Source organism: Coregonus clupeaformis, chromosome 9, assembly GCF_020615455.1.
Source record: "Coregonus clupeaformis isolate EN_2021a chromosome 9, ASM2061545v1, whole genome shotgun sequence".
Classification (NCBI taxonomy): Eukaryota; Metazoa; Chordata; class Actinopteri; order Salmoniformes; family Salmonidae; genus Coregonus; species Coregonus clupeaformis.
The window spans coordinates 5,709,508-5,733,427 of NC_059200.1; the positions used below are offsets into that span (position 1 = coordinate 5,709,508).

The window sequence follows — 23,920 nt, forward strand, 5'->3', positions numbered from 1 at the left end:
GAGTAGCAGTGTTTTCAGTGGTAATCCATGTTTCCGTCAGCGCCAGGAAGTCGAGGGACTGGAGATTAGCATAGGCTGGGATGAAGTCAGCTTTGTTGGCAGCAGAACGGCAGTTCCAGAGGCTGCCTGAGACCTGGAACTCCAGGTGTGGGGTGCGTGCAGGGACCACCAGGTTAGAGAGGCAGCAGCCACGCGGTGTGGGGCGTTTGTGTAGCCTGTGCGGAGAGGAGAGAACAGGGATAGGCAGAGGCATAGTTGACAGGCTGCAACAGATGGCTACAATAATGCAGAGGAGATCGGGATGAAATGAACTGAACATCAGGGAAAGGAGAGAGCAGGCCTCCCTCACCAAAAAAAAATAAATAAATATATAACTCTCCCAACTTCCACCTCAGAAACTATAATTGTTTCACTGAACCACCCGAATAAAACTCTCCCAACTTCCACTTTAGAAATTAGAATTGTTGTAAGCTACAGCAGACTGTTATCAGTAGCTGTAATTAAGTACAGCAGCTACCAACCACCTAACGTTAATGCCTCGGATGAGGTTAGAAAAACAGCTGAATGGTAGCAGCTAGCTGGCTCAATCACAGGTACTCTCAAGCATGAAATAACATTGGAAACAGCTAACCACAGTTGCTAAAAGTTACCGGTAGCTACCCTCTAGCTAGCTAGCTTTGTTGGTCCAGGTAGTGGGTAAGCTAGCCTCGTGCTTCGCCTGGGCTCCGCCGAATAAAAATCCTTACCTACAATAATTACCTACAATAATAACCTACAATAACTACCGGAGTAAGCTACCTATAATACCAAACTACAATACCTACCTACAATCTAAATACATGGTTTAAGCTTAACTCAACACCATATAAAAGCCAAGCTTACCTTTCATAACGCAGCAATGATTAAACGTTGGGTAGCTAGCACAAAGATATTGTATTTAGCTACCACAGCCTGCTGGTAGTGTTGGCTAGCTAGCAATGGCTACTGTGTTGACTTTGTTTGAAAAACGGCGTCGCTGTGAGCGAATGTAGCTGGCTAAAAGGATATTGTTTTTAGTTGCTACCGTTGCTAATAGCAACTCGCCAGCTAATCCAGGAGGTGAGTTAGCGAGCTAGCTTCGTGCTACATCCGGCACCGCCGAATACAAAAGTAACCTACAATAACTACACAACAGCTACCCGCAACAGCCCACGATGCCTACCTATACTACTTAATAATATACAGCCCACGATGCCTACCTATAGTACCTAACTACAATCTAAATACATAGTTTAAGCCTTACTCGACAAAGCCCAAGCTATGTATAAAGGCAAACTGGCAGACTTCATCCGCTTCCGCCATCTTTTTTCCATCCAACGTTCTACCTCACTCTCTTCCAGCGCTCAACAGTGCATCCCACTTGTCTAAAGACAGTATATCACCCACACCGCCTTTTATAGTGACAGGTCACACAGGGACAGTAAGTGTGTGGCGTGACTGTAAACATCTTTGATATTAAGCATCTCAATCACATCGAGTGAAGGGGGAGTTCCTATAGGTCGTTTGGTGACCCTTAACGAAAACAAAAGAGAACCAACCCTGTTACACTTAGATATGCAGAAAAAGGTACATTTTTTTTTTACATAGAATTAATCGCAATGATTATGTTTCTAGATTGCAGGAAAAAGCTGTTTCGGGTTTTTGAAAAATGCTAAATTCTCTAAAATGCATTACCCCCCAGCCATCTTCACATAGTTTGTGCCCCCTCAGATTTTTTGGGTGCATGACACCCCTGTCTACAGGTAAGCTTAAGATATTATAAAAATGCTTGTTTTGGACATAAACTAAACATTCCCCAGAGTCTGAAGTCTCTCTTTTTGAACACTGGGAGAATACTGCCCTGTTGTGGTTAACTTGAGAATGGCAATCTACTATTGTCGTAAAAAGTAATACTGCTGCAGTTTACGGCAAATATGGCGACATGATCGGACTGATTTTGTTGTCTGCCAGACCACAACAGTTAATTAAGAAAACCAACGATATATTCGTTTAAAAAGCTATTTCTAGTGATGGGAAACGGAGGCTTTCAGAAGCCTTTGGGGCTTTGACCAAATTGTTCTGAAAAACGGTTCATTACTCGGAGCTTTGAATACAATGCACATTAATTACATATACTGGTCAGCAATGAAAAGCAGCGTTTGACATTCATATATAAGTTATTTTTCTCAATATTTATTGAGTCTCAGTGACGCGGCGGCTAGTCGTGGGTCTTAGTAGCCTACTTTTAGTTACCATATAGGTTCGCATCCATCATGCTTCCCTTTTTTGCTGTGAATCGCATTTTTAGCTGTCAAAAACGGAATCTATGGCATTATTTAGGATGCGTAAGACAGAAGCTTATACTTTACTAAATAAAAGTCATCGACAACAATGTGCAGAAAGTGTGGTTTCACATAAAACGTTTTTCAACATAATATGCCTTTAACGTAATTCGACCCCATTCCTTGGTTGTAGAGACTGCGACCGTACCTGCTGAGCTACCGTTCAAGTGACGCTATTTGAACTAATCCGAACTACATCTTAAGGTGTCCAGTAGAGGACGGTGTTTGAAAGCAATGTGGAATCGATGACAGCACCCGAACCATGACGAAATTAGTGGGATGTCGCATTTTGCGACACAAAACCACGTGATCAAAAGAAGCCGTCATTGATCACGTGATAATGTTATTTTGAAACTAGCATCGGTAGCTACATTCTGTCGGATCAGTAGTGCTTTGAAAACTCCATCGGAGCTCCGGTATCAGTCGTCCCATCACTACCTAGTTCAGTTGTAAAGCACCTGTTGTTTTTGTGCAGACCCTGTGACCTTTAATTTGGATCACCTTTGATGGCAGGCGTCATGGAATCGGGTAAGATGACTAGCTAACGTTAGACAAAGTAGGCTACAAACAAGTATAAAGTAGCTAGCGGGCTGGATGTATTGTCACTGCTTGTTTTAAAAGGATGAACGCCCAAATCATGCAAGCTACTTTGCTATCCTGATGTAGCTCGAGTTAACGTTATCTGCCTCCTGGTGCTCGTTCAGTACGACAGAACGGTGTACAACGTTTATTTAAACGGAAGGTACTGTACTGATCGAACAGTTTAAGAACGTTGTGCTTATGGTACCCCATTCATAGACGCTGACTGCTTTAGGAGTATCTTCTGACCAGGGGGGTTTGTTAAGAGCCCCGACACTTCCTCTCAAATGAATCACTTGCGGTACGGTTTGGGAACATACCTTTCATATCAGCGAGATATAATAAAATAAAAACTTTAATTACTACACACCTTTTATAGGGTTAGTGTTCCCACATGGCCATATCTCCATGTTACATCGCTTGTTTACAGAAGAAAGATGGAAGACATAGGCTGCAACCCAACCTGGTCTCAGAGCGTTTTGTATTATTCTCTAAGTAAATCCGAGACATGTATGATATGTTACCTTTCGTATGGTATGTATTAATTTGTATTATATGTTACGAAATGTGCTAAATGTGACTCGTTTCAGGAAACTATGCGTATGTCGCGCATCACTACTTCACAGGAGAGGCATTTGAACATAAAAATCTTTGGGACAGAAATGCCTTCTGAAACATGTGAACTTTCATGCGCCTTAATAACAAACTTGTATGCCATCTGTAAATACATTTTACATTTACATTTTAGTCATTTAGCAGACGCTCTTATCCAGAGCGACTTACAGTTAGTGAGTGCATACATTTTTCATACTGGAATAAATATGAATAAAATGGTTAAATTACGAGCCTAGTTGGTTTAGCCACGGAAATGTAAGAATGTGTAAGAATGCTGTTCATTGACTATAGCTCAGCATTCAACACCATAATACCCTCCAAGCTCATCATTAAGCTCGAGGCCCTGGGTCTGAACCCCGCCCTGTGCAACTGGGTCCTGGACTTCCTGACGGGCCGCCCCAGGTGGTGATGGTAGGAAACAACACCTCCACTTTGCTGATTCCCATCACTGGGGTCCCACAAGGGTGCGTGCTCAGCCCCCTCCTGTACTCCATGTTCATCCATGACTGCGTAGCCAAGCACGCCTCCAACTCAATCATCAAGTTTGCAGACGACACAACAGTAGTAGGCTTGATTGCCAACAATGACGAGACAGCCTACAAGGAGGAGGTGAGGGCTCTGGGAGTGTGATGCCAGGAGAATAACCTCAATCAACGTCAACAAAACAAAGGAGATGCTCGTGGACTTCAGGAAACAACAGCAGAGGGAGCCCCCCCCCTATCCACATAGACGGGACCGCAGTGGAGAAGGTGGAAAGCTTCATGTTCCTCAGCGTACACATCACTGACAAACTGAAATGGTCCACCCACACAGACAGTGTGGTGAAGAAGGCGCAACAGAGCCTCTTCAACCTAAGGAGGCTGAAGAAATTTGGCTTGGCACCTAAAACCCTCACAGATGCACAATTGAGAGCATCCTGTCGGGCTGTATCACCGCCTGGTTCGGCAACTTCACCGCCCACAACCGCAGGGCTCTCCAGAGCGTGGTGCGGTCTGCCCAAAGCATCACCTGGGGCAAACTAACAGCCCTCCAGGACACCTACAGCACCCGATGTCAAAGGAAGGCCAAAAAGATAATCAAGGACAACAACCACCCGAGCAACTGCCTGTTCACCCCGCTATCATCCAAGGCAGCAGCTACTCTTCCTGGGGTCCAGCAAAATTAAGGCAGTTCATACAATTATAAAAACATTACAATACATTCACAGATTTCACAACACACTGTGTGCCCTCAGGCCCCTACTCCACATCTACCACATATCTACAGTACCAAATCCATGTGTACGTGTGTGTATAGTGCGTATGTTATCGTGCGTATGCATGTGTCTGTGCCTATGTTTGTGTTGCTTCTCAGTCCCCGCTGTTCCATACGTTTTTTTTTTTAATCTGTTTTTTAAATCTTAATTTTACTACTTGCATCAGTTACTTGATGTGGAATAGAGTTCCATGTAGTCATGGCTCTATGTAGTACTGTGCACCTCCCATAGTCTGTTCTGGACTTGGGGACTGTGAAGAGACCTCTGGTGGCATGTCTGTATATATGCTGCTGACATACATAGATTTGAAATCACTGCCACTTTAATAAATGGAACACTAGTCACTTTAATAATGTTTACATATCTTGCATTACTCATCTCATATGTATATACTGTATTCTATACTATTCTACTGTATCTTAGTTTATGCCGCTCTGACATTGCTCGTCCATATATTTATTTATATATTCTTAATTACATTGCTTTACTTAGATTTGTGTGTATTGGGTATATGTTGTGAAATTGTTAGATATTACTTGTTAGATATTACTGCACTGTCGGAGCTAGAAACACAAGCATTTCGCTACACCCGCAATAACATCTGCTAAACACGTGTATGTGACCAATAACATTTTATTTGAAAAAGACAGGAACCTTCCCGCTAGCCATGATTGGCTGAGATGGATGGGCTGGACATGCCGAAAGAGTTCGGATTGGTCTGCCATGAAGCACGCTTCTGTCTATAACATGAGCTGCTCAGTATGTGTAGGTAATCCTTTCTAACGCGCTTTTTTGAAAGATATCACGAAGAACTGAAATGTGTTGCTAATGCTCTCCACTTTCTGGAGGACCGAGTTGAAATCAGTGGAATGCCTGGTGGAAGCAGAGTATGATAGCTAAGGAGATGGAGAAAATGCAGGCATTTGATTTCAAATATGCAGAGGGATTCGTAAAGAGAACATACTGAAGGCTGTTGTATAAAAGACCTATCTCCAGATTACATCTTCGAACTAAGGGCAACCATGGTATCTGTGACAGAGAAGGAGAAGCGTTCATCCATGTATACGGGTAAGAGAGTCTAGTTAGCTACATTTTCAGATATTATACGTCAGAAAGTCATTTTCATTGCAAGTTAAAGCGTACTGTTAGCTAGCTAGCTAACGTTAGCTGGCTGGCTGGCTGGCTCGCTGGCTGGCTGGCTCGCTAGCTAGCTAACGTTGTATGTATGGTAATATTCGTATCTCAGAGCCATTTGCATTGCTAGTTATAGCCTAATGTTAGCTAGCTACCTAAGATTGAACCTAGTTGGTTAGCTTTAGCTACCTATAGATTCATGCAGGGCGGTAACGTTATGAGTTGGGATTATGGTTCATTGTTTAGCTAGCTACATGTCTAAACAAAAGACACTGCTATGCAAGTAATCATTTCACTGTACCGTTTACACCTTCTGTATCCTGTGCATGTGACAAATAAACTTTCACACTTGCTCTACATTAATCCTTGGGAAACATATATTTAGAAAAGGAATACTTTAACCAAATTGCCTAAATGGATTCTCTGAACATTATCTCACCAAGTTACCCCATTAGGCAAACCATTTACAGTATTAAATTGCCAATTGTTGTATAATAAATATAACCTTTCACATTGAACAGTGCTGTTCTTTGTTTATGCCCATTTAGCATTGTTCGCACCCTCTAAAGCCTTAGACCCACCCATCTCTTAAGAATTCACATTGGAACACATGCGAATTTGGCCATGTCCAAAGGCAGTGAGGTAGTGCTTAAATTTTCAACAATAAAATACTTTATTAACTTCAAGTGCTGAAGGTAGTAGCCTACAATTAGGAACAAATTATAACACACAAACACAAAGGCTTAGGTAAAAACAATATCTAGGCCTATGTTATAAGATCCTTTGAGTAACTTTGGTCCAGGTGATGTTATGATATGAACAAAGGAATCTAGCCTGAGAGTATATTTCTGACATGCCATTTGGAGTAGGACATGTAATGGCCATGGCCTTTTCATTGCAAAAGTCCTGATCTTCTCAAAAATATGTTTGCCGGGTTGTGTCCAGTCCGGGGGATGCTTTCACATCTCTGGGAGGAAGGACGTCAACATTGCACAGGAGCTGAAACCTGGTTCCATCTGAGTGAAAGCTCCTTGGCCACAACAACACCAGGCTCCTGACAATTAAAGCTGTAAAGCTGTAAAGGAGGAAAGACATTAAAACCTTGCATACCAGCAATAACATTAAATTACCCCCAAGTCCAAGCAATAAGCTCAAAGTACACAGACAAAATACCTGAAGTGTTGCTTGTTCACCCTCAATCATTTCCTTGTACTGGTGGCGGAGAGCAGGTTTATGCTGAAAGACAAATAAATAAAAAAATAGGTTTTAAAACATGAATTAATTAATGGCCTATAGCTTGTTATTGCCTGTTGACTGCTACAGCTGTACTAAAATGCCCTGTACACACTTAACCTAGCCCAACAATGGCAATGCAGACACACGATAACTAGCTAGATTTAGCAAACGTTTAACTTCAGAATTACGAGCTGGTTAGATGTAAATGGTATTCATCTAGCTAGCCAGCTAGTTGAACATGCAAAAAAAAAAAGACCTCAATCTATAATCCAATAACTAGCTAGCCAATTTAGCATGTGTCCCTATAACGTAACATAGGGTTTGATTTAGCTTGCTAATCGATTAGCATTCTCACAACAGTGGCTATTTTCGGTAGCTAGCTAGTTAAACATGTCAAACTGGCAAACAAGAAAAATATTATCATCATGTAATAGCCTTAGCACATCAGCAATCAACATTAACAGCAGAATGCAACTAGCCAGCTCAGCTAGCTGTCTTAATGTTGCTTCATCCCGCAATCTGTAAACAATGGCTCATTGCAGGACAAAGCAAGCCATAACGGTACCTGTATGCAACTGTCTAGCTAGCTAGCAATGAAAACAACTTTTTGATACCGTTGAGACAATAACATATGTACATGTAACTATCTTGGCATTTTATCTGTAGACGCTTGCCGGTGTATGGATTATGATGATTCACGGCAGACTGAAACACTTTTTTAAATAATCCTTCCCACTGTGCTTCAACCAGTCCAGATTGCTTTAGCCACAGAAGACCGAGCAGTGTCGATACCAGCAGTTGTATACAGGATAACACTGGTATTGAAAGCTGTAGCTACACTTTGCATGTAGGCCAAGTAAACACTTTTTTATGTTCAAATGCCTCTCCTGTGAAGTAGTGACATGCGACATACGCCCAGCTTTCTGTAAAGGGTCACATACGTTACGAATTTGCAAAACGTATGATATGTTACGAATGCTAGCTGGCTAACGTTAGCTGGGTTAGGGTTAAGTTTAGGAATTAGGTTAAAGGGGAAGGGTTAGCTAACATGCTAAGTAGTTGCAAAGTAGCTAAAATGCTATAGTTGTCCGTGATGAAATTCGAACTCGCAACCTTTGGGTTGCTAGACGTTCGCGTTATGCGTCCACCCCGACTAACCGCCCTACTTTTGTTTTTGCCTGAAGTAACCATCTGTCTTATGTAACCATACCAAAAGTAACATGTCATACTAATTTGTGTGTTCCGGATTTACACTACCGTTTAAACGTTTGGGGTCACTTAGAAATGTCCTTGTTTTCAAAAGAAAAACAATTTTGTTGTCCATTAAAATAACATCAAATTGATCAGAAATACAGTGTAGACATTGATAACCCTCCCGTTGTCCTGGTATTCTGTACACACGCCGTGCCCTCCGGGTCGAACTGTCCCCCTCTCACTAAAGGCCCAGTTGGAACATGTGGGACAGTATGGGTGCGAGCAGCCTTTGCAGATGTATTTGTTACACCTGGTGCACACCGTGTGTGTTTTACAGTCCTTCTTTGTGGGGCAGACCTGACACCTCTTCCTCTTACTGGGTTGTGCGGGGTTGGGTGCTTGGGCCGGTGGTGCTGCGTGGTCCGGTGCTGCGGGGGCGTGATCCGCCGGGGCTGATCACGATACGTAGCCCTCTGAACAGCTTTGACGAGCGCCGCAGAGGCTTCGGTGCGAGGGAGACGGGCCCTTCTTTGTATGAACGGAGTCACTAGTGCCTTTCCCAGCTGCTCGAGGAACACCCTCCTCTTGTTTCGCTTGCCAGGCATCCAAGTGGGGTTGAGCTCTCGCCATATGACAAAAGCGTTGTAAGAGGACACGTCAAGGATGTTGTGGAAGATGACCAGGGGGCCAGCGCGCGGTCATCCTCCTGCAGCTGTAGGTTCCAATCACCTTGTCTAGGTTGTCCACACCTCCCTTGTTGCTGTTGTAGTCTAGGACGATGGCCGGCTTCTTGTCCTGGCGACGGCTAACGTGAGCCTCGGTGTGCAGCGTGCTCAGGAGTAAGACGTTCTTGTTTTTCTTTGCCAGGTAGGACACTAGAGCGGTGGTGGACGTGAAGGCGAACTTGGAGGAGAAGAGGAGCCTGTCCTTTGAGGCGAGCAGCGCCTGCGGGAGCTCTGGCTTGTTCTTTCTGACTGTGCCGACCACGGTGACGTTCCTGGTCAGGAGCTGGCGCGCGAGCTCGTATGAGGTGAAGAAATTGTCGCAGGTGACGTTGTGACCCCTGAGTCCCTGCGTCAAATCGAGCACGACCCTCATCCCCTGGTTCTTCTCGGGGCCTCCGCATGTGGCCTTGCCGGTGTAGACCTGCATCTTCCAGGCATAGCTGGATTTGGAGTCCAGGCCACCCATGTCTTGATGCCGTATTTGGCCGGCTTGCTTGGGATATACTGGCGGAAAGGACATCGGCCTGGAGGAGAGAGAGAGCGAGAGCGAGAGAGAGAGAGAGAGAGAGAGAGAGAGAGAGAGAGGAGAGGAAAGACAAGAGATTAGCTTTAGCGTGTTGTGTTGTGTTGTGTTGTGTTCAGTGTTGTGTTCAGTGTTGTTGTTGTGCTCTTGTACGGTGTTGTTGGCCCCGGCACACCTCTGAAAGGGACCAGTTGCTCGTCCACCGTCACGTCGGGCCCGGGGGTTGTAGAGGAGCGGCAGCCTCTCGACCCACTTGTCCCAGACCTCTCTCACGGCCGCAAGTTTGTCACCGCCGCCTGCTGCGCGTCTCTCGGCTCTGGTCTGACGGTCGTCGAAGCGAAGGAGTCTCGAGTAAGCGTGAAAGACTTTGAGCGGCATGGTTGCGCGGAAAATGGTCCTTCCGGCTCTCGGCGTCCCAGAGACTAGAGGCCGCTTCGCCTCGGGACCTGACACGCCGGCTAGGATGAGCAGCCCTACGTAGGCTCTCAGGTCTGTGGAGTCCATCGCTTTCCAGCGGCCGCCGCCCGCCGCGGTCACGGTCTTCGTGGTTTTCGTGGTTTTCGTGGTCGTCGGCGTAGTGGCGGTGGTCGTCGTCGCCGTCGTCGCCGTCGCCTCGGGCTCCGTATTTTCGAACGCCCTCCAGATTGGTCATCTCCAGGATGATGTCTTCTATCTCGGTGTGAAAAACAAGCGAAACGTGGAGAGGATGTCGCGGGCTTGGCCTACGGCCTGCCTAGTAGGCCCGGGCCTCATGTCCTCCGGCACCTCAGCAACCGGCCTGTTACTATTTGCCGCTGCCGCGTCCCTCCGACGCCCGATTGTTGTCACAGGGCACCGAGCACCATTGGATTTGGCCGTTTCTCGACACGAATGTCTCTCTTTCCACTCGAGGGATATCGTGTTGTGTTCTGGGGCTGATGCTGCGGCGGCGGCGGCTGCTGCGGCTGCGGAAGCGGCGGAGGTCTCCTCGCTCTCCTCGCTCACTTTCACCTTCCCCTTGTTCTTCCCCTTGTTCTTCTTCTTCTTGTTGGTCGTCGTCGTCGTCGTCGTCGTCATCGTCTCGTTCGTCTTCTACGCCTTGACCTTCTTCTACTTGGACATCGTCCTCGTCATCGGCGGCGTCGGCGGCTGCGGCGTCGTGGTCTCGTCGTCGTCCTCTGTGGTCTCCTCGTCCTCTGGGTTGTATTCCTCCCCGTCTTCTTCTTCGGACGCTTCCTCGTCCGCATCCTCGTCGCTGAGCCAGAGTCATTGGAAAATATCTGTTCTAGGACCTGTTTGGCCGTGAATCGCACAGCACTCATAATAGCTTCGGCACCCAGGCTGGGGAAGTCCCCAAGACCTCTCTCTTCGGCACGTGTCCGGACATGCCACGGAGGCAATATTAGTAGTAGTAGTAGTAGTAGTAGTAGTAGTAGTAGTAGTAGTAGTAGTAGTAGTAGTAGTAGTAGTAGTAGTAGTAGTAGTAGTAGTAGTAGTAGTAGTAGTAGTAGTAGTAGTAGTAGTAGTAGTAGTAGTAGTAGTAGTAGTAGTAGTAGTAGTAGTAGTAGTAGTAGTTATTGGTGTTATTGGTGTTGGTGTTGGTTTACGGCTTACCTAGTACCTCTGGCTCAGAGCTTATGCCTCTAACGTGTAGCCTGGGTCGTTTTGACCCAGACAGGACAGGACAGGACAGGACAGGACAACGCTAGGGGTTATACAGCAACTCGCTCTAACACTCTGACATGTAGCCTGGGTCGTTTTGACCCGGTCAGGACAGCAGGTGGAGACATAGAGCGAGTTGCTCTAACACCTAGGCTCTAACACGTAGCCTGGGTCTTTTTGACCCGGTCAGGACAGCGGGAGGGGATATACAGCCACTCGCTCTAACACCTAGGCTCTAACACGTAGCCTGGGTCCTTTTGACCCGGACAGGACAGGACAGGACAGGACAACGCTAGGGGTTATACAGCCACTAGCTCAAACACATAGGCACTGACACGTAGCCTGGGTCTTTTTGACCCGGTCAGGACAGCAGGTGGAGACATAGAGCGAGTTGCTCTAACACCTAGGCTCTAACACGTAGCCTGGGTCTTTTTGACCCGGTCAGGACAGCAGGAGGAGATATACAGCCACTCGCTCTAACACCTAGGCTCTAACACGTAGCCTGGGTCCTTTTGACCCGGACAGGACAGGACAGGACAGGACAGGACAGGACAGGACAGCGGGAGGAGATATACAGCGAGCCACTCGCGCTAACACCTAGGCTCTAACATTAACCCCCGAAAATAAATAAATAAATGAATATAATATAATTTATTATTTTTATGGGAGTGGTCATTGAATCCACAATATAACAGGTTCGTGTCTCACAGACAAACAACATCCATCCATCGAAGCTATGTCGACTTTCCAGAACACAGAAAACGTCAAGGGGGGATTCTTGCTGCATCACTGCAGTGTTTGACATACACACGTCGGACTCCAGTCACTGTAACTACTACTACCGACAATACCACCACCACCACCACCACCACCACCGTCGTCGCCACCGTGATCGGTCTGGGCATCGTCGGAGGGTCGACTCGACTGAATCTGAGCACCATCAACTTCAACGACATCTATTCTGCGTTCAATCGAGTAGTGAACAACATACCCATACTGCTCGGCTACACGGTGAAAAAGCCTCTCGGTCATGCCCAACAACAAACTGGAGGTGAGACTATTTGTCGAACCCAAATATAGTCTGTTGAGGTATGAGCTGTGGCTCGTTCGGGGTCGTAGGACAGGCTCTGCTCTTGTGGTTTTACCACGGTGCAGTGTCACACATCATGGTGACACACCGGGACCACCATGTGCAGAAGATACACCGTCAAGCTGTGGGATGGTGTCCCTGTGCTGCAACGTTGACCGGGTTCGACGACAGCGAGTCTTGTACTTGTGCTTTGTACTACGACATGTGGGACATGGACGTTCGTCACAGCCACGTCCGAGACCATTTGTTGACATATTATCGGACAAAATATCGGCAAATGCCATGCGACATCTCATCCGTGTGTAGCGGTGTCCACATGACAGATCTCTCAGATGAGGAACAGACACTTCTGATGAAGACAGTCGCCTGGATATTTCAAGGCTTTTCTGTTGGCCCCAAACAACACGCCATGATGGGGATCCCTGCGAGCCTAGGCATACCTTGTGATTTCACGAAAACCCAAAATGTTGTACCGCAAGTCTACAAGTTGACAGACTGTCAGAATGAAACACGTGCGGAGATGTTCAATTGTCAGCAAGCCGAAGAGCAGATGACATATATTCACTTGTCGAGGAAATGGTTATCTTGGGTTTCCAGCATTGTCCTCGACTAGTGACACACACACACACACACACACACCTACAATATTACAAGGAAATCACCAGATTCTTTTACCAAGTTAAAAATTTCACTGTAATGTCTGTACCTACAATGTGACCAATAAAAAGTTGATTTAATTTCATTTGCAAGGGTCCCGTTCACAGCACAGCACACACTCGCTCTAACACTCTAACACGTAGCCTGGGTCGTTTTCACCCCAGCCAGGACACGAGAGGACAACGCTAGGGGTCATACAGCCACTCGCTCTAACACATAGGCACTGACACGTAGCCTGGGTCTTTTTATTTTTATTTTTTTATTTATTTTTGTTTGACCCGGACAGGACAGCGGGAGGAGATATACAGCCACACGCTCTAACACATAGGCACTGACACGTAGGCTGGGTCGTTTTGACCTCGGACAAGAAAGGACAGGACAGGACAGGACAGGACAGGACAGGACAGGACAGCGGCACGGGATATACAGCCACTCCCTCTAACACATAGGCACTGACACGTAGCCTGGGTCTGTCTGACCCCGGACAAGACAGGGCAACGCTAGGGGTTACACAGCCACTCACTCTAACACGTAGCCTGGGTCTTTTTGACCCGGACAGGACAACGGGAGGGTTAATGTTGTAAATGGTTATTGTAGCTGGAAACGGCTGATTATTAATGGAATATCTACATAGGCGTACAGAGGCCCATTATCAGCAGCCATCAGTCCTGTGTTCCAATGACACGTTGTGTTTATCATTTTAAATGGCTAATTGATCATTAGAAAACCCTTTTGCAATTATATTAGCACAGTTGAAAACTGTTGTGCTGATTAAAGAAGCAATAAAACTGGCCTTCTTGAGACTAGTTGAGTATCTGGAGCATCAGCAATTGTGGGTTCGATTACAGGTTCAAAATAGCCAGAAACAAAGAACTCTTCTGAAACTCGTCAGTCTATTCTTGTTCTGAGAAATGAAGGCTATTCCATGCGAGAAATTGCCAAGAAACTGAAGATCTCGTACAACGCTGTGTACTACTCCCTTCACAGAACAGCGCAAACTGGCTCTAACCAGAATAGAAAGAGGAGTTGGAGGCCCCGGTGCACAACTGAGCAAGAGGACAAATTCATTAGTGTCTAGTTTGAGAAACAGATGCCTCACAGGTCCTCAACTGGCAGCTTCATTAAATAGTACCCGCAAAACACCAGTCTCAATGTCAACACTGAAGAGGAGACTCCGGGATGCTGACCTTCTAGGCAGAGTTGCAAAGAAAAAGCCATATCTCAGACTGGCCAATAAAAAGAAAAGATGGGCAAAAGACCACAGACACTGGACAGAGGAAGATTGGAAAAAATGTTTATGGACAGAAGAATCGAAATTTGAGGTGTTCAGATCACAAAGAATAACATTTGTGAGATGCAGATCAAATGAAAAGATGCTGAAGGAGTGCTTGATGCCATCTGTCAAGCATGGTGGAGGTAATGTGATGGTCTGGGGGTGCTTTGGTGGTGATAAAGTGGGAGATTTGTACAGGGTAAAAGGGATCTTGAAGAAAGAAGGCTATCACTCCATTTTGCAACGCCATGCCATACCCTGTGGACGGTGCTTGATTGGAGCCAATTTCCTCCTACAACAGGACAATGACCCAAAGCACAGCTCCAAACTATGCAAGAACTATTTAGGGAAGACGCAGTCAGCTGGTATTCTGTCTATAATGGAGTGGCCAGCACAGTCACCGGATCTCAACCCTATTGAGCTGTTGTGGGAGCAGCTTGACCGTATGGTACGTAAGAAGTGCCCATCAAGCCAATCCAACTTATGGGAGGTGCTTCAGGAAGCATGGGGTGAAATCTCTTCAGATTACCTCAACAAATTGACAACTAGAATGCCAAAGGTCTGCAAGGCTGTAATTGCTGCAAATGGAGGATTCTTTGACACAATTATTATTTCTATTAAAAATCATTATTTCTAACCTTGTCAATGACCACATTTCCTATGAATTTTGGTATATTTCCTATTCAAACTCATTTCATGTTTGTTTTCATGGAAAACAAGGACATTTCTAAGTGACTCCAAACTTTTGAACGGTAGTGTATGTTTACTATGTTACATCTAGTCTATGAGACTAGGCTGGGCCACCTGTGCTGATTAGCTATCTAGCGTGCTCCGAACACCTGTGTGTGAATTTAACTGGGGAGGAAGTGTAGTTTGTCAACTGGAGGCACACACATCTAGTGGATCTGTGCAAATATGCTACAGTAAGTATATTTTATTTGAAAGATTATTTCTCGCTGTCATGAAAGATAAGGGGTATATCAGTATATGTTTTGAAAACCGGTTTGGATGAGATGATTATTTACTTTCTAAACGTTAAAACACAGTGTTGTAATTGTAGTTCACATGGACGCAACAGTGGGTGAATGTATCCGCTGAAAACCCTACATATGGAGAAGGGTTTTCGAGAGTGTAGGGTTTTCGAGAGCAATGATTATGGTGGCCCAAAGGGCGATTGATTGTATGGTGTGCTGCATGAGTATGTGCTTTTAGCAACGCAAGTGTGTTTACATAAACTAGCGTTGCTTTCAATTGTATTGGGTTGCACAGAAACAGTCCGTGGGAAGCCAGAAGTTAAATACAATTCCATTTCAACATACTGTGCCGGTGGGCAGGATGGTTGGTCATTATGACGGGGGAATTTGGAACAAAATATCTAAAGGATCGTATTATTAAACAGACTTTCCAACGTGGGTCTGTTGTAGACCCACTTCATCTAACCCTTCCCTCATGTCAAAATAAAATTTCCCCACAAGTTATTCTTTTTTTTTTGTCCACATATGGAGCACGTGCAGGACTTTTATTTTGACAGACCCACGTTTGGAAAGTCTGTTTAATAATACGATCCTTTAGATAATTTGTCTCAAATTCCCCCCGTCATAATGACCAACCGTCCTGCCCACCGTCACAGTAAGTTGAAATGGAATGGTATTTAACTTCTGGCTTCCCACTGACTGTTTTTGTGCAACCCAATACAATTGAAAGCAAAGCTAGTGTATGTAAGTTCAATCTGTAATGCAACATAGGAAATGTTGAACTGAACACACCCCTGGTTTGCTAGCCAGCTGTTTCAGCTAGCAAGCTGCCATCCTCAAAGTCAACTGTAATGTTCTGTTACTCTAACTTGTTCTGTGTATCTAACTTCACAGAGGAGCAGGCGAGGAACCGCTTTCAATCAGAGCTGGAGTTTATCCAATGCTTGGCCAATCCGAATTATCTGAACTGTGAGTGGGGTTATCTAGCTAGCTAGCTAACATATCCTCAACTGTTTGTCACTCCGTACAACCAGACACTCATTACTATAACCTGTAGATCTAGCTAGCATTGTTTGTGACTTTTCTCTGTTCCTGTGTCCCTCCAGTTTTGGCTCAGAGGGGCTACCTGCGAGAGAAACCCTTTGTGAACTACCTGAAGTACCTACTGTACTGGAAGGAGCCTGAATACGCCAAATTCCTGAAGTAAGATTCAGACTTTTGTAGTTCGTAAAATAACACGTAAGCCCTCTCCCTCTGCATCATATACACTGAGTGTACAAAACATTAGGAACTCTTTCCATGACTGAGACTGACCAGGTTAATCCAGGTGGAAGCTATGATCCCTTATTGATGTCACTTGTTAAATCCACTTCAATCAGTGTAGATGAAGGGGAGGAGATAATAAAAAAATCATTATTTAAGCTAAGGCTTGAGACAATTGAGACATGGATTGTGTATGTGTGCCGTTCAGATGGTGAATGGGCAACACAAGATTTAAGTGCCTTTTGAACGGGGTATGGTAATAGGTAGGGCTGTGGCGGTCACACATTTTCGTCAGCCGGTGATTGTCAAGCAAATAACTGTCGGTCTCACGGTAATTGACCGTTAATTAACATTTCGCATCTCCTGGCTTCCACACACAGCTATATGATGCAGACCTTTGGAACATCTACACTACCGTTCAAAAGTTTGGGGTCACTTAGAAATGTCCTTGTTTTCGAAAGACAAGCAATTTTGTTGTCCATTAAATTGATCAGAAATACAGTGTAGACATTGTTAATGTTGTAAATGGCTATTGTAGCTGGAAACGGCTGATTTTTAATGGAATATCTACATAGGCGTACAGAGGCCCACTATCAGCAATCATCAGTCCTGTGTTCCAATGGCACGTTGTGTTTGCTAATCCAAGTGTATCATTTTAAAAGGCTAATTGGTCATTAGAAAACCCTTTTGCAATTATGTTAGCACAGCTGAAAACTGTTGTGCTGATTTAAAGAAGCAATAAAATGGGCCTTCTTGAGACTAGTTGAGTATCTGGAGCATCAGCAATTGTGGGTTCGATTACAGGCTCAAAATGGCCAGAAACAAATAACTTTCTTCTGAAACTCGTCAGTCTATTCTTGTTCTGAGAAATGAAGGCTATTCCATGCGAGAAATTGCCAAGAAACTGAAGATCTCGTACAACACTGTGTACTACTCCCTTCACAGAACAGCGCAAACTGGCTCTAACCAGAATAGAAAGAGGAGTGGGAGGCCCCAGTGAGCAAGAGGACAAATTCATTAGAGTGTCTAGTTTGAGAAACAGACGCCTCACAGGTCCTCAACTGGCAGCTTCATTAAATAGTACTCGCAAAACACCAGTCTCAACGTCAGCAGTGAAGAGGCGACTCCGGGATGCTGACCTTCTAGGCAGAGTTGCAAAGAAAAAGCCATATCTCAGACTGGCCAATAAAAATAAAATATTAAGATGGGCAAAAGAACACAGACTGTTGTGGGAGCAGCTTGACCATATGGTACGTAAGAAGTGCCCATCAAGCCAATCCAACTTGTGGTGGGGTGAAATCTCTTCAGATTACCTCAACAAATTGACAACTAGAATGCCAAAGGTCTGCAAGGCTGTAATTGCTGCAAATGGAGGATTCTTTGACGAAAGCAAAGTTTGAAGGATATTATTTCTAACCTTGTCAATGACTACATTTCCTATGCATTTTGCTATATTTCCTATTCAAACTAATTTCATGTATGTTTTCATGGAAAACAAGGACATTTCTAAGTGACCCCAAACTTTTGAACGGTAGTGTACATTTTAAAAAGTCCAAAAAAATACATGTAATATAGCCTACACCTTCACAATCAATCCATGATTTATTTTAGACCGGTCTAAAGAGGCATGATATGAAGAAAATGTAGTTATTTCAGAAGAACAGAATAGTGGACTCTGAGTTGTCCTGATGTATTTTGTATTTATTAAGGATCCCCATTAGCTGCTGCCAAGGCAGCAATTTTCCATCCAAGTTGTCAGACCCCGGTGGCTTGTCATTGTTAATAGACAACAATAATTTGTTCACCTCTTCCACACTCACTTTACGGAATTCAAAATTACAATGCTTGTCTTTCAGAATTCGGTCAGATATACTTGGATGTGTAGTGTCAGCAATTGTTGCTGGCATGTCATGCCTAAGTTTGCTAATCTTGCCAATGAAAAAAGTATTAAAGTAGTTGGCAATATCAGTTGGTTTTGTGATGAATGAGCCATCTGATTCAATGAATGATGGAGCTGAGTTTCTTTTTTTCCCAGAATGTCATTTAAGGTGCTCCAAAGCTTTTTACTATCATTCTTTATGTCATTTATCCTTGTTTCATAGTGTTGTTTCTTCTTTTTATTCAGTTTAGTCACATGATTTCTCAATTTGCAATACGTTTGCCAATCGGTTGTGCAGCCAGACTTATTTGCCATTCCTTTTGCCTCATCCCTCTCAACCATACCATTTTTCAATTCCTCATAAATCCACGGGGATTTAACAGTTTTTACAATCATTTTCTTAATGGGTGCATGCTTATTAGTAACTGGAATAAGCAATTTCATAAATGTGTCAAGTGCAGTGTCAGTTTGCTCCTCATTACACACCACGGACCAACATATATTCTTTACATCAACAACATAGGAATCACTACAAAACTTATTGAATGACCTCTTATACACAATATTAGGCCCAGCCTTTTGAACTTTGGTTTTCCTAGATATGGCTACTATATTGTGATCACTACATCCAATGGATTTGGATACTGCTTTCAAACAAATCTCTGCAGCATTAGTAAAGATATGATCAATACATGTTGATGATTTAATTCCTGTACTGTTTGTAACCACCCTGGTAGGTTGACTGATAACCTGAACCAGGTTACAGGCACTGGTTACAGTTTGAAGCTTTCTCTTGAGTGGGCAGCCTGATGACAGCCAGTCAATATTTAAATCACCCAGAAAGTATACCTCTCTATTGATATCACATACATTATCAAGCATTTCACATATGTTATCCAGATACTGACTGTTAGCACTTGGTGGTCTATAGCAGCTTCCCACCAGAATTGGCTTTAGGTGATGCAGTTGAACCTGTAGCCATATTACTTCAACAGTATTTAACATGAGATCCTCTCTAATCTTCACAGGAATTTGGTTCGTTATATAAACAGCAACACCTCCACCATTGGCATTTCTATATTTTCTGTAAATGTTATAACCTTGAATTGCTACCACTGTATCATCAAAGGTATTATCTAAGTGAGTTTCAGGGATAGTCAGAATATGAATGTCATCTGTTACTAGCAAAGTATTGATTTCATTAACCTTGTTTCTTAAGCTACATATGTTAACGTGGGCTATTTTGAGCACTTTTCTTATGGGATGCTTACTTCTTTTTATTGCTTTACTGGGAAGCTTAGCAGCAGTAGATGTGCTCATGTTCTTTATGTTAGTGCACGTGAGCTGCACACAGTGGACTGCCTCCTCAGGTACACCGGCTCAGTGCTAACAGTATAAATCTGGTTCTTAGGCACATGATTTCTGCACACAATAGCTGTAGGATCAGCGGTGGCATTCAGGGCAGTTAGAGGGACATAAATTAGGTTACTTATATTGTGACTACCGACGTCCCTGATGTAATGTACATTTGCTGAAGCATTTTGACAACTCTGTGTCACAATGGTAGGGATTAGCTGAGCTGGGCTTGGGTCATTGCTAAGTCATTGTCTCAACGCAGCCTTATAATGCTGTTAAAGGATCCAGGAACCCAAATGATTTGGGTGGATCCCATCCTCCTTATTTTACTTTTTTTTAAACATTTTTAGTCATTTAGCAGACGCTCTTATCCAGAGCGCCTTACAGTTAGTGAGTGCATACATTTTTTTCATACTGGCCCCCCGTGGGAAACGAACCCACAACTCTGGCGTTGCAAGCGCCATGCTCTACCAACTGAGCTACACAGGGCCTTATAAAAGTGTTTTGTTTCCAAAAGGTATAGAAATTGTCAACAAAAGTTACACCCATTGAGCTGCAATAATCACGTAGCCAGTTGTGAAGAGCAAGAATCCTGCTAAAGCGTTCAATGCCACAATTCAGAGAGGGCACAGGGACAGATATGATGGGTTTTTTGTTAGTGTCTAGCAGAGAGTCAATCAGCTCTTTAAAATCCAGTTTCAACTGTTCAGAGCTGCCCTTCATAATGTTATTAAAACCCACATGGACTACGATAGAATCAATTTCCATGTCCTGACATAGTACATTCGGGAGCAGCTTAGTAATGTAATTTACTCGAGTTCTGGGATAGGACATTGTTTTTGCACCAGGAACAGTCACATTTCTTACCATGGAGCTGCCCAAAATCACGGCTGGCGAGAAGGACGAGGAAATCCGCCCACTCCCACGCTTCACAGGATGCAGGCCTCCGACAGATAGAGAAGCCCCGCTCGATGCAGAGCAGGGACGGAAGGTTGCCGACGTCGACTTCGGAATCGTAGTAGTAGGCACTGCGGCCACAGGCACAGACACCCCCAGCGACGAAGGTGCAGGAAGATCAGGCTCCAGTACGGCGAAGCTATTCGTTGTTTGTATCCGCTCCGGGCCTCTCGTTGGGAGTGTAGACTGCTTTGCGGGAGGTCTTCGGCGTCCACGGCTCGTGACATGCGACCATCGTTGATTGCCTTTCTCCTCATACTGTGCTCCTTCAATGGCGCTATCAGATGGTGGAGCTCCGGGCAACACCGGCTAGTCGGATAACGGCAAACAACAAGGCGGAGATTTATCCAACAAGCGCGAACGCCGTCCAGCCACCGGCGTAGAAAATGTAATCATTCCACTCTGCGTTTTCCCCAGTTTCTTACGTAGGCTGGCGACCTGCGTGATCAAGGAAGCCACCTCAAGCCTATAATCCTCGGCAAGTAAACAATTGCTGCATCGGAAGTCCGAGTGATCCGGTTTGTCCCGAAACAAAGCGTAATAGATACAGCTCCTACAGCGCTGGAACCGTTCATTTAGTTCTCCAGATAAAGAGGGCTCAATTGCTAAACTCATCAGGTACCAACTTCGTTAGCTTGATGGCTAGCAGCTTAGCGTCTCTGTTAAGCAGGCTTCAACCTGTCTCTTGATGGCTAGCAGCTTAGCTAGGTTAGCGGCTCTTTCACGCAGACTTTAACCTGTCAGTTAAGCGAGATTCTGGGACAAGAGATAGTGGTCCTAGCTGATAAAAGCTAACCACGATGCGGAATCCATGCAAAAACACGTTCGGTATTTATGTTTGTGGCAATGCCAAATGGCTGTGGGCTACACTAGTTAATTTAGCAGACAAGATTTGCTTAGAATTCCGTGGCATTATTTTACATTATTTTATAGTATGAAGAATACAATTGAACAAAGTAACAAAAATATAAATATTTTCTCCAAATGCAGCTATTCTGTGTTGAGCGGTAAACAAAGAAATAGGTACTCCTATATGCTTAATTTAGAGTTATTAATGTAACTTTAGTTGTTCTACAAACGTTGGGCTATATGTTTTGATTTTTAATACATTCTAAGGCTGCATGATGCGACTCTAATGATGATTTGAAAAAAGTCGCTTGAAAGGCATGAGCTCTACTTTGTTTTTTGCGCAGGCTGTACACACTTTATTAGTCTCTCATTGACAATTTGACAAGCACTTGTTAATGCCTTGAATTTCCTATTTGTGGCTGTAATGCACCCTAAAAAACTCCATGCCTTTGTTGTGCCCTTCTCCCTGAGCACGCGCTCTCCATCATGTGATCGGGTCTTTCTCACAGGCTACAAGTGAAGACAGACACATCGGGGATGCAACTGTGCGCGTCCTTATCCAATTCCGAGGTGCATATTGAAGATATTGGAAGAACTGTCCACATTTACTTTTCATCAGCCAACAAGATGAGTAGGCCTAACGAACAGCAAAAGTACAAAAGTCGACCTATTGTATTCTGTGCGAGAAATAAATCTTCCAAACATAGTCTGGGACAGTTGTGGGATACAATAGATCCCAAATTAATACTACAACCACTAGCATCCCAAAAAATGTTTTACGCAATGTGGCTGACACAACAGATCAAAACATTTAGGTTAAAATGTTGATAAACTATTAGGCTATTTCTTCACATTATAAGTGTAGCAATGCGCACATGGCAGTAGGCTATAAGCGGGAATGTTCCATTAGCGGGAAAACGCCATTATCAAAAGTGACCGCAAATGCGATTATGCATATAATGCTTTTATTATAAAGGTGCATTTTTATGGTGAAAATTATCTTCCCCTTGTAAAGCGGATTAATGTGCTTAATTTTAAGACTTTCTTGGCCACTTTGGTTGTGATACAAACCTTATCAAAACACATAGGCCTATGGGCTAGGCTAAATGAGGTGTGCAACTATGATTCGAAAAAGTTGCCAAAGAAAAGCCTTTTTCTTATGCTGGACATCATTCACAAGTGATAATATATGTGATAGGCTAATATTGTCACCTGACTATTCTTGATTTAATCTTGTCTTTACATATACTAAATAATATAAATATATGAAATTTGTTTTGATTTAGAATGGACCATTATCATGGACCTGTCTCGAACAGGGGCAGCGGGAAAAATACATGTCATCTATGCACTTAAATAGCGTGATTCATTTTCATGCCCGCAAGGTAGGCTATACTCCTGTTGTAAAGATAATCAATGTGCTTAATATTAGGAAAGTCTCTATAAATAAATGGAGAAGCCTAATTACCATGACTAAACGATCATGTGGAATTTGACTGCCTTCATTATTCGTGACCGCCGGTGTGGCGGTAATACGGTCACTGCAACAGCCCTAGTAGTAGGTGCCAGGCGCACTGGTTTGAGTGTGTCAAGAACTGCAACGCTGCTTGGTTTTTCACGCTCAACAGTTTCCGGTGTGTATCAAGAATGGTCCACCACCCAAAGGTCATCCAGCCAACTTGACACAACTGTGGGAAGCATTGGAATCAACATGGGCCAGCATCCCTTTGGAACGCTTTCTGACACCTTGTAGAGTCCATGCCCCAACGAATTGAGGCTGTTCTGAGGAAAAAAAAGGGGGTGTAACTCAATATTACGAAGGTGTTCCTAATGTTTTGTACACTCAGTGTACATCGGTTACAGGAGTATAACAGTATGTATGTAGAACAGTACCTATATAAAACTCTCCCTTTCTTGCAGATACCCCCACTGCCTGCACATGCTGGAGCTCCTTCAGTATGAGCACTTCAGGAAGGAGCTTGTGAATGCACAATGTGCCAAGTTCATTGACGAGCAGCAGCTACTGCACTGGCAACACTACTCCCGCAAACGCACCCGCCTGCAACAGGCCCTGGCAGAGCAGCAACAACAGCAGCAACAGCAGCCGCCTCACGGCAATGCTGCCAAATGAGTGTGAGGGGGAGAGAGAGAGAGAAAGAGACTAAGGACGAGGATGAAGGCATGATTGCAGGAGTCTGGATTCAAATGGACATGGCCTCAAATGTCAATTCAGCCTCCTGGAAAAGTATGTGCTATATGGATCATGGGGATGAATCTCTTTTTTTCTTCTTGTTTAAGTTTCTGAATTTGTATAATTAAAAACATCTGACTTTTGTGTAATAAATAACTTTAGGTTAGAA

The 23,920-nt window shown here is 44.2% G+C and overlaps 1 protein-coding gene across 1 annotated transcript; it reads left to right on the forward strand.

The window, feature by feature from the left end:
- The first annotated feature begins 1,955 nt into the window (after nucleotides 1-1,955).
- On the forward strand, nucleotides 1,956-23,920 carry LOC121573610 (mediator of RNA polymerase II transcription subunit 31). The gene is made up of 4 exons (XM_041885719.2): nucleotides 1,956-2,888; nucleotides 16,151-16,225; nucleotides 16,363-16,459; nucleotides 23,481-23,920. Exons 1-4 carry the CDS (start codon nucleotides 2,867-2,869, stop codon nucleotides 23,689-23,691), a joined length of 405 nt encoding a protein of 134 aa, XP_041741653.1. The 5' UTR covers nucleotides 1,956-2,866; the 3' UTR covers nucleotides 23,692-23,920.

Coding starts and splice junctions, on each gene's coding strand:
- LOC121573610 (XM_041885719.2), top strand. CDS start 2,867: ATGGCAGGCGTCATGGAATCGG. Junction 2,889..16,150: donor GGCAGGCGTCATGGAATCGG/GTAAGATGACTA, acceptor CTAACTTCACAG/AGGAGCAGGCGAGGAACCGC. Junction 16,226..16,362: donor CAATCCGAATTATCTGAACT/GTGAGTGGGGTT, acceptor GTGTCCCTCCAG/TTTTGGCTCAGAGGGGCTAC.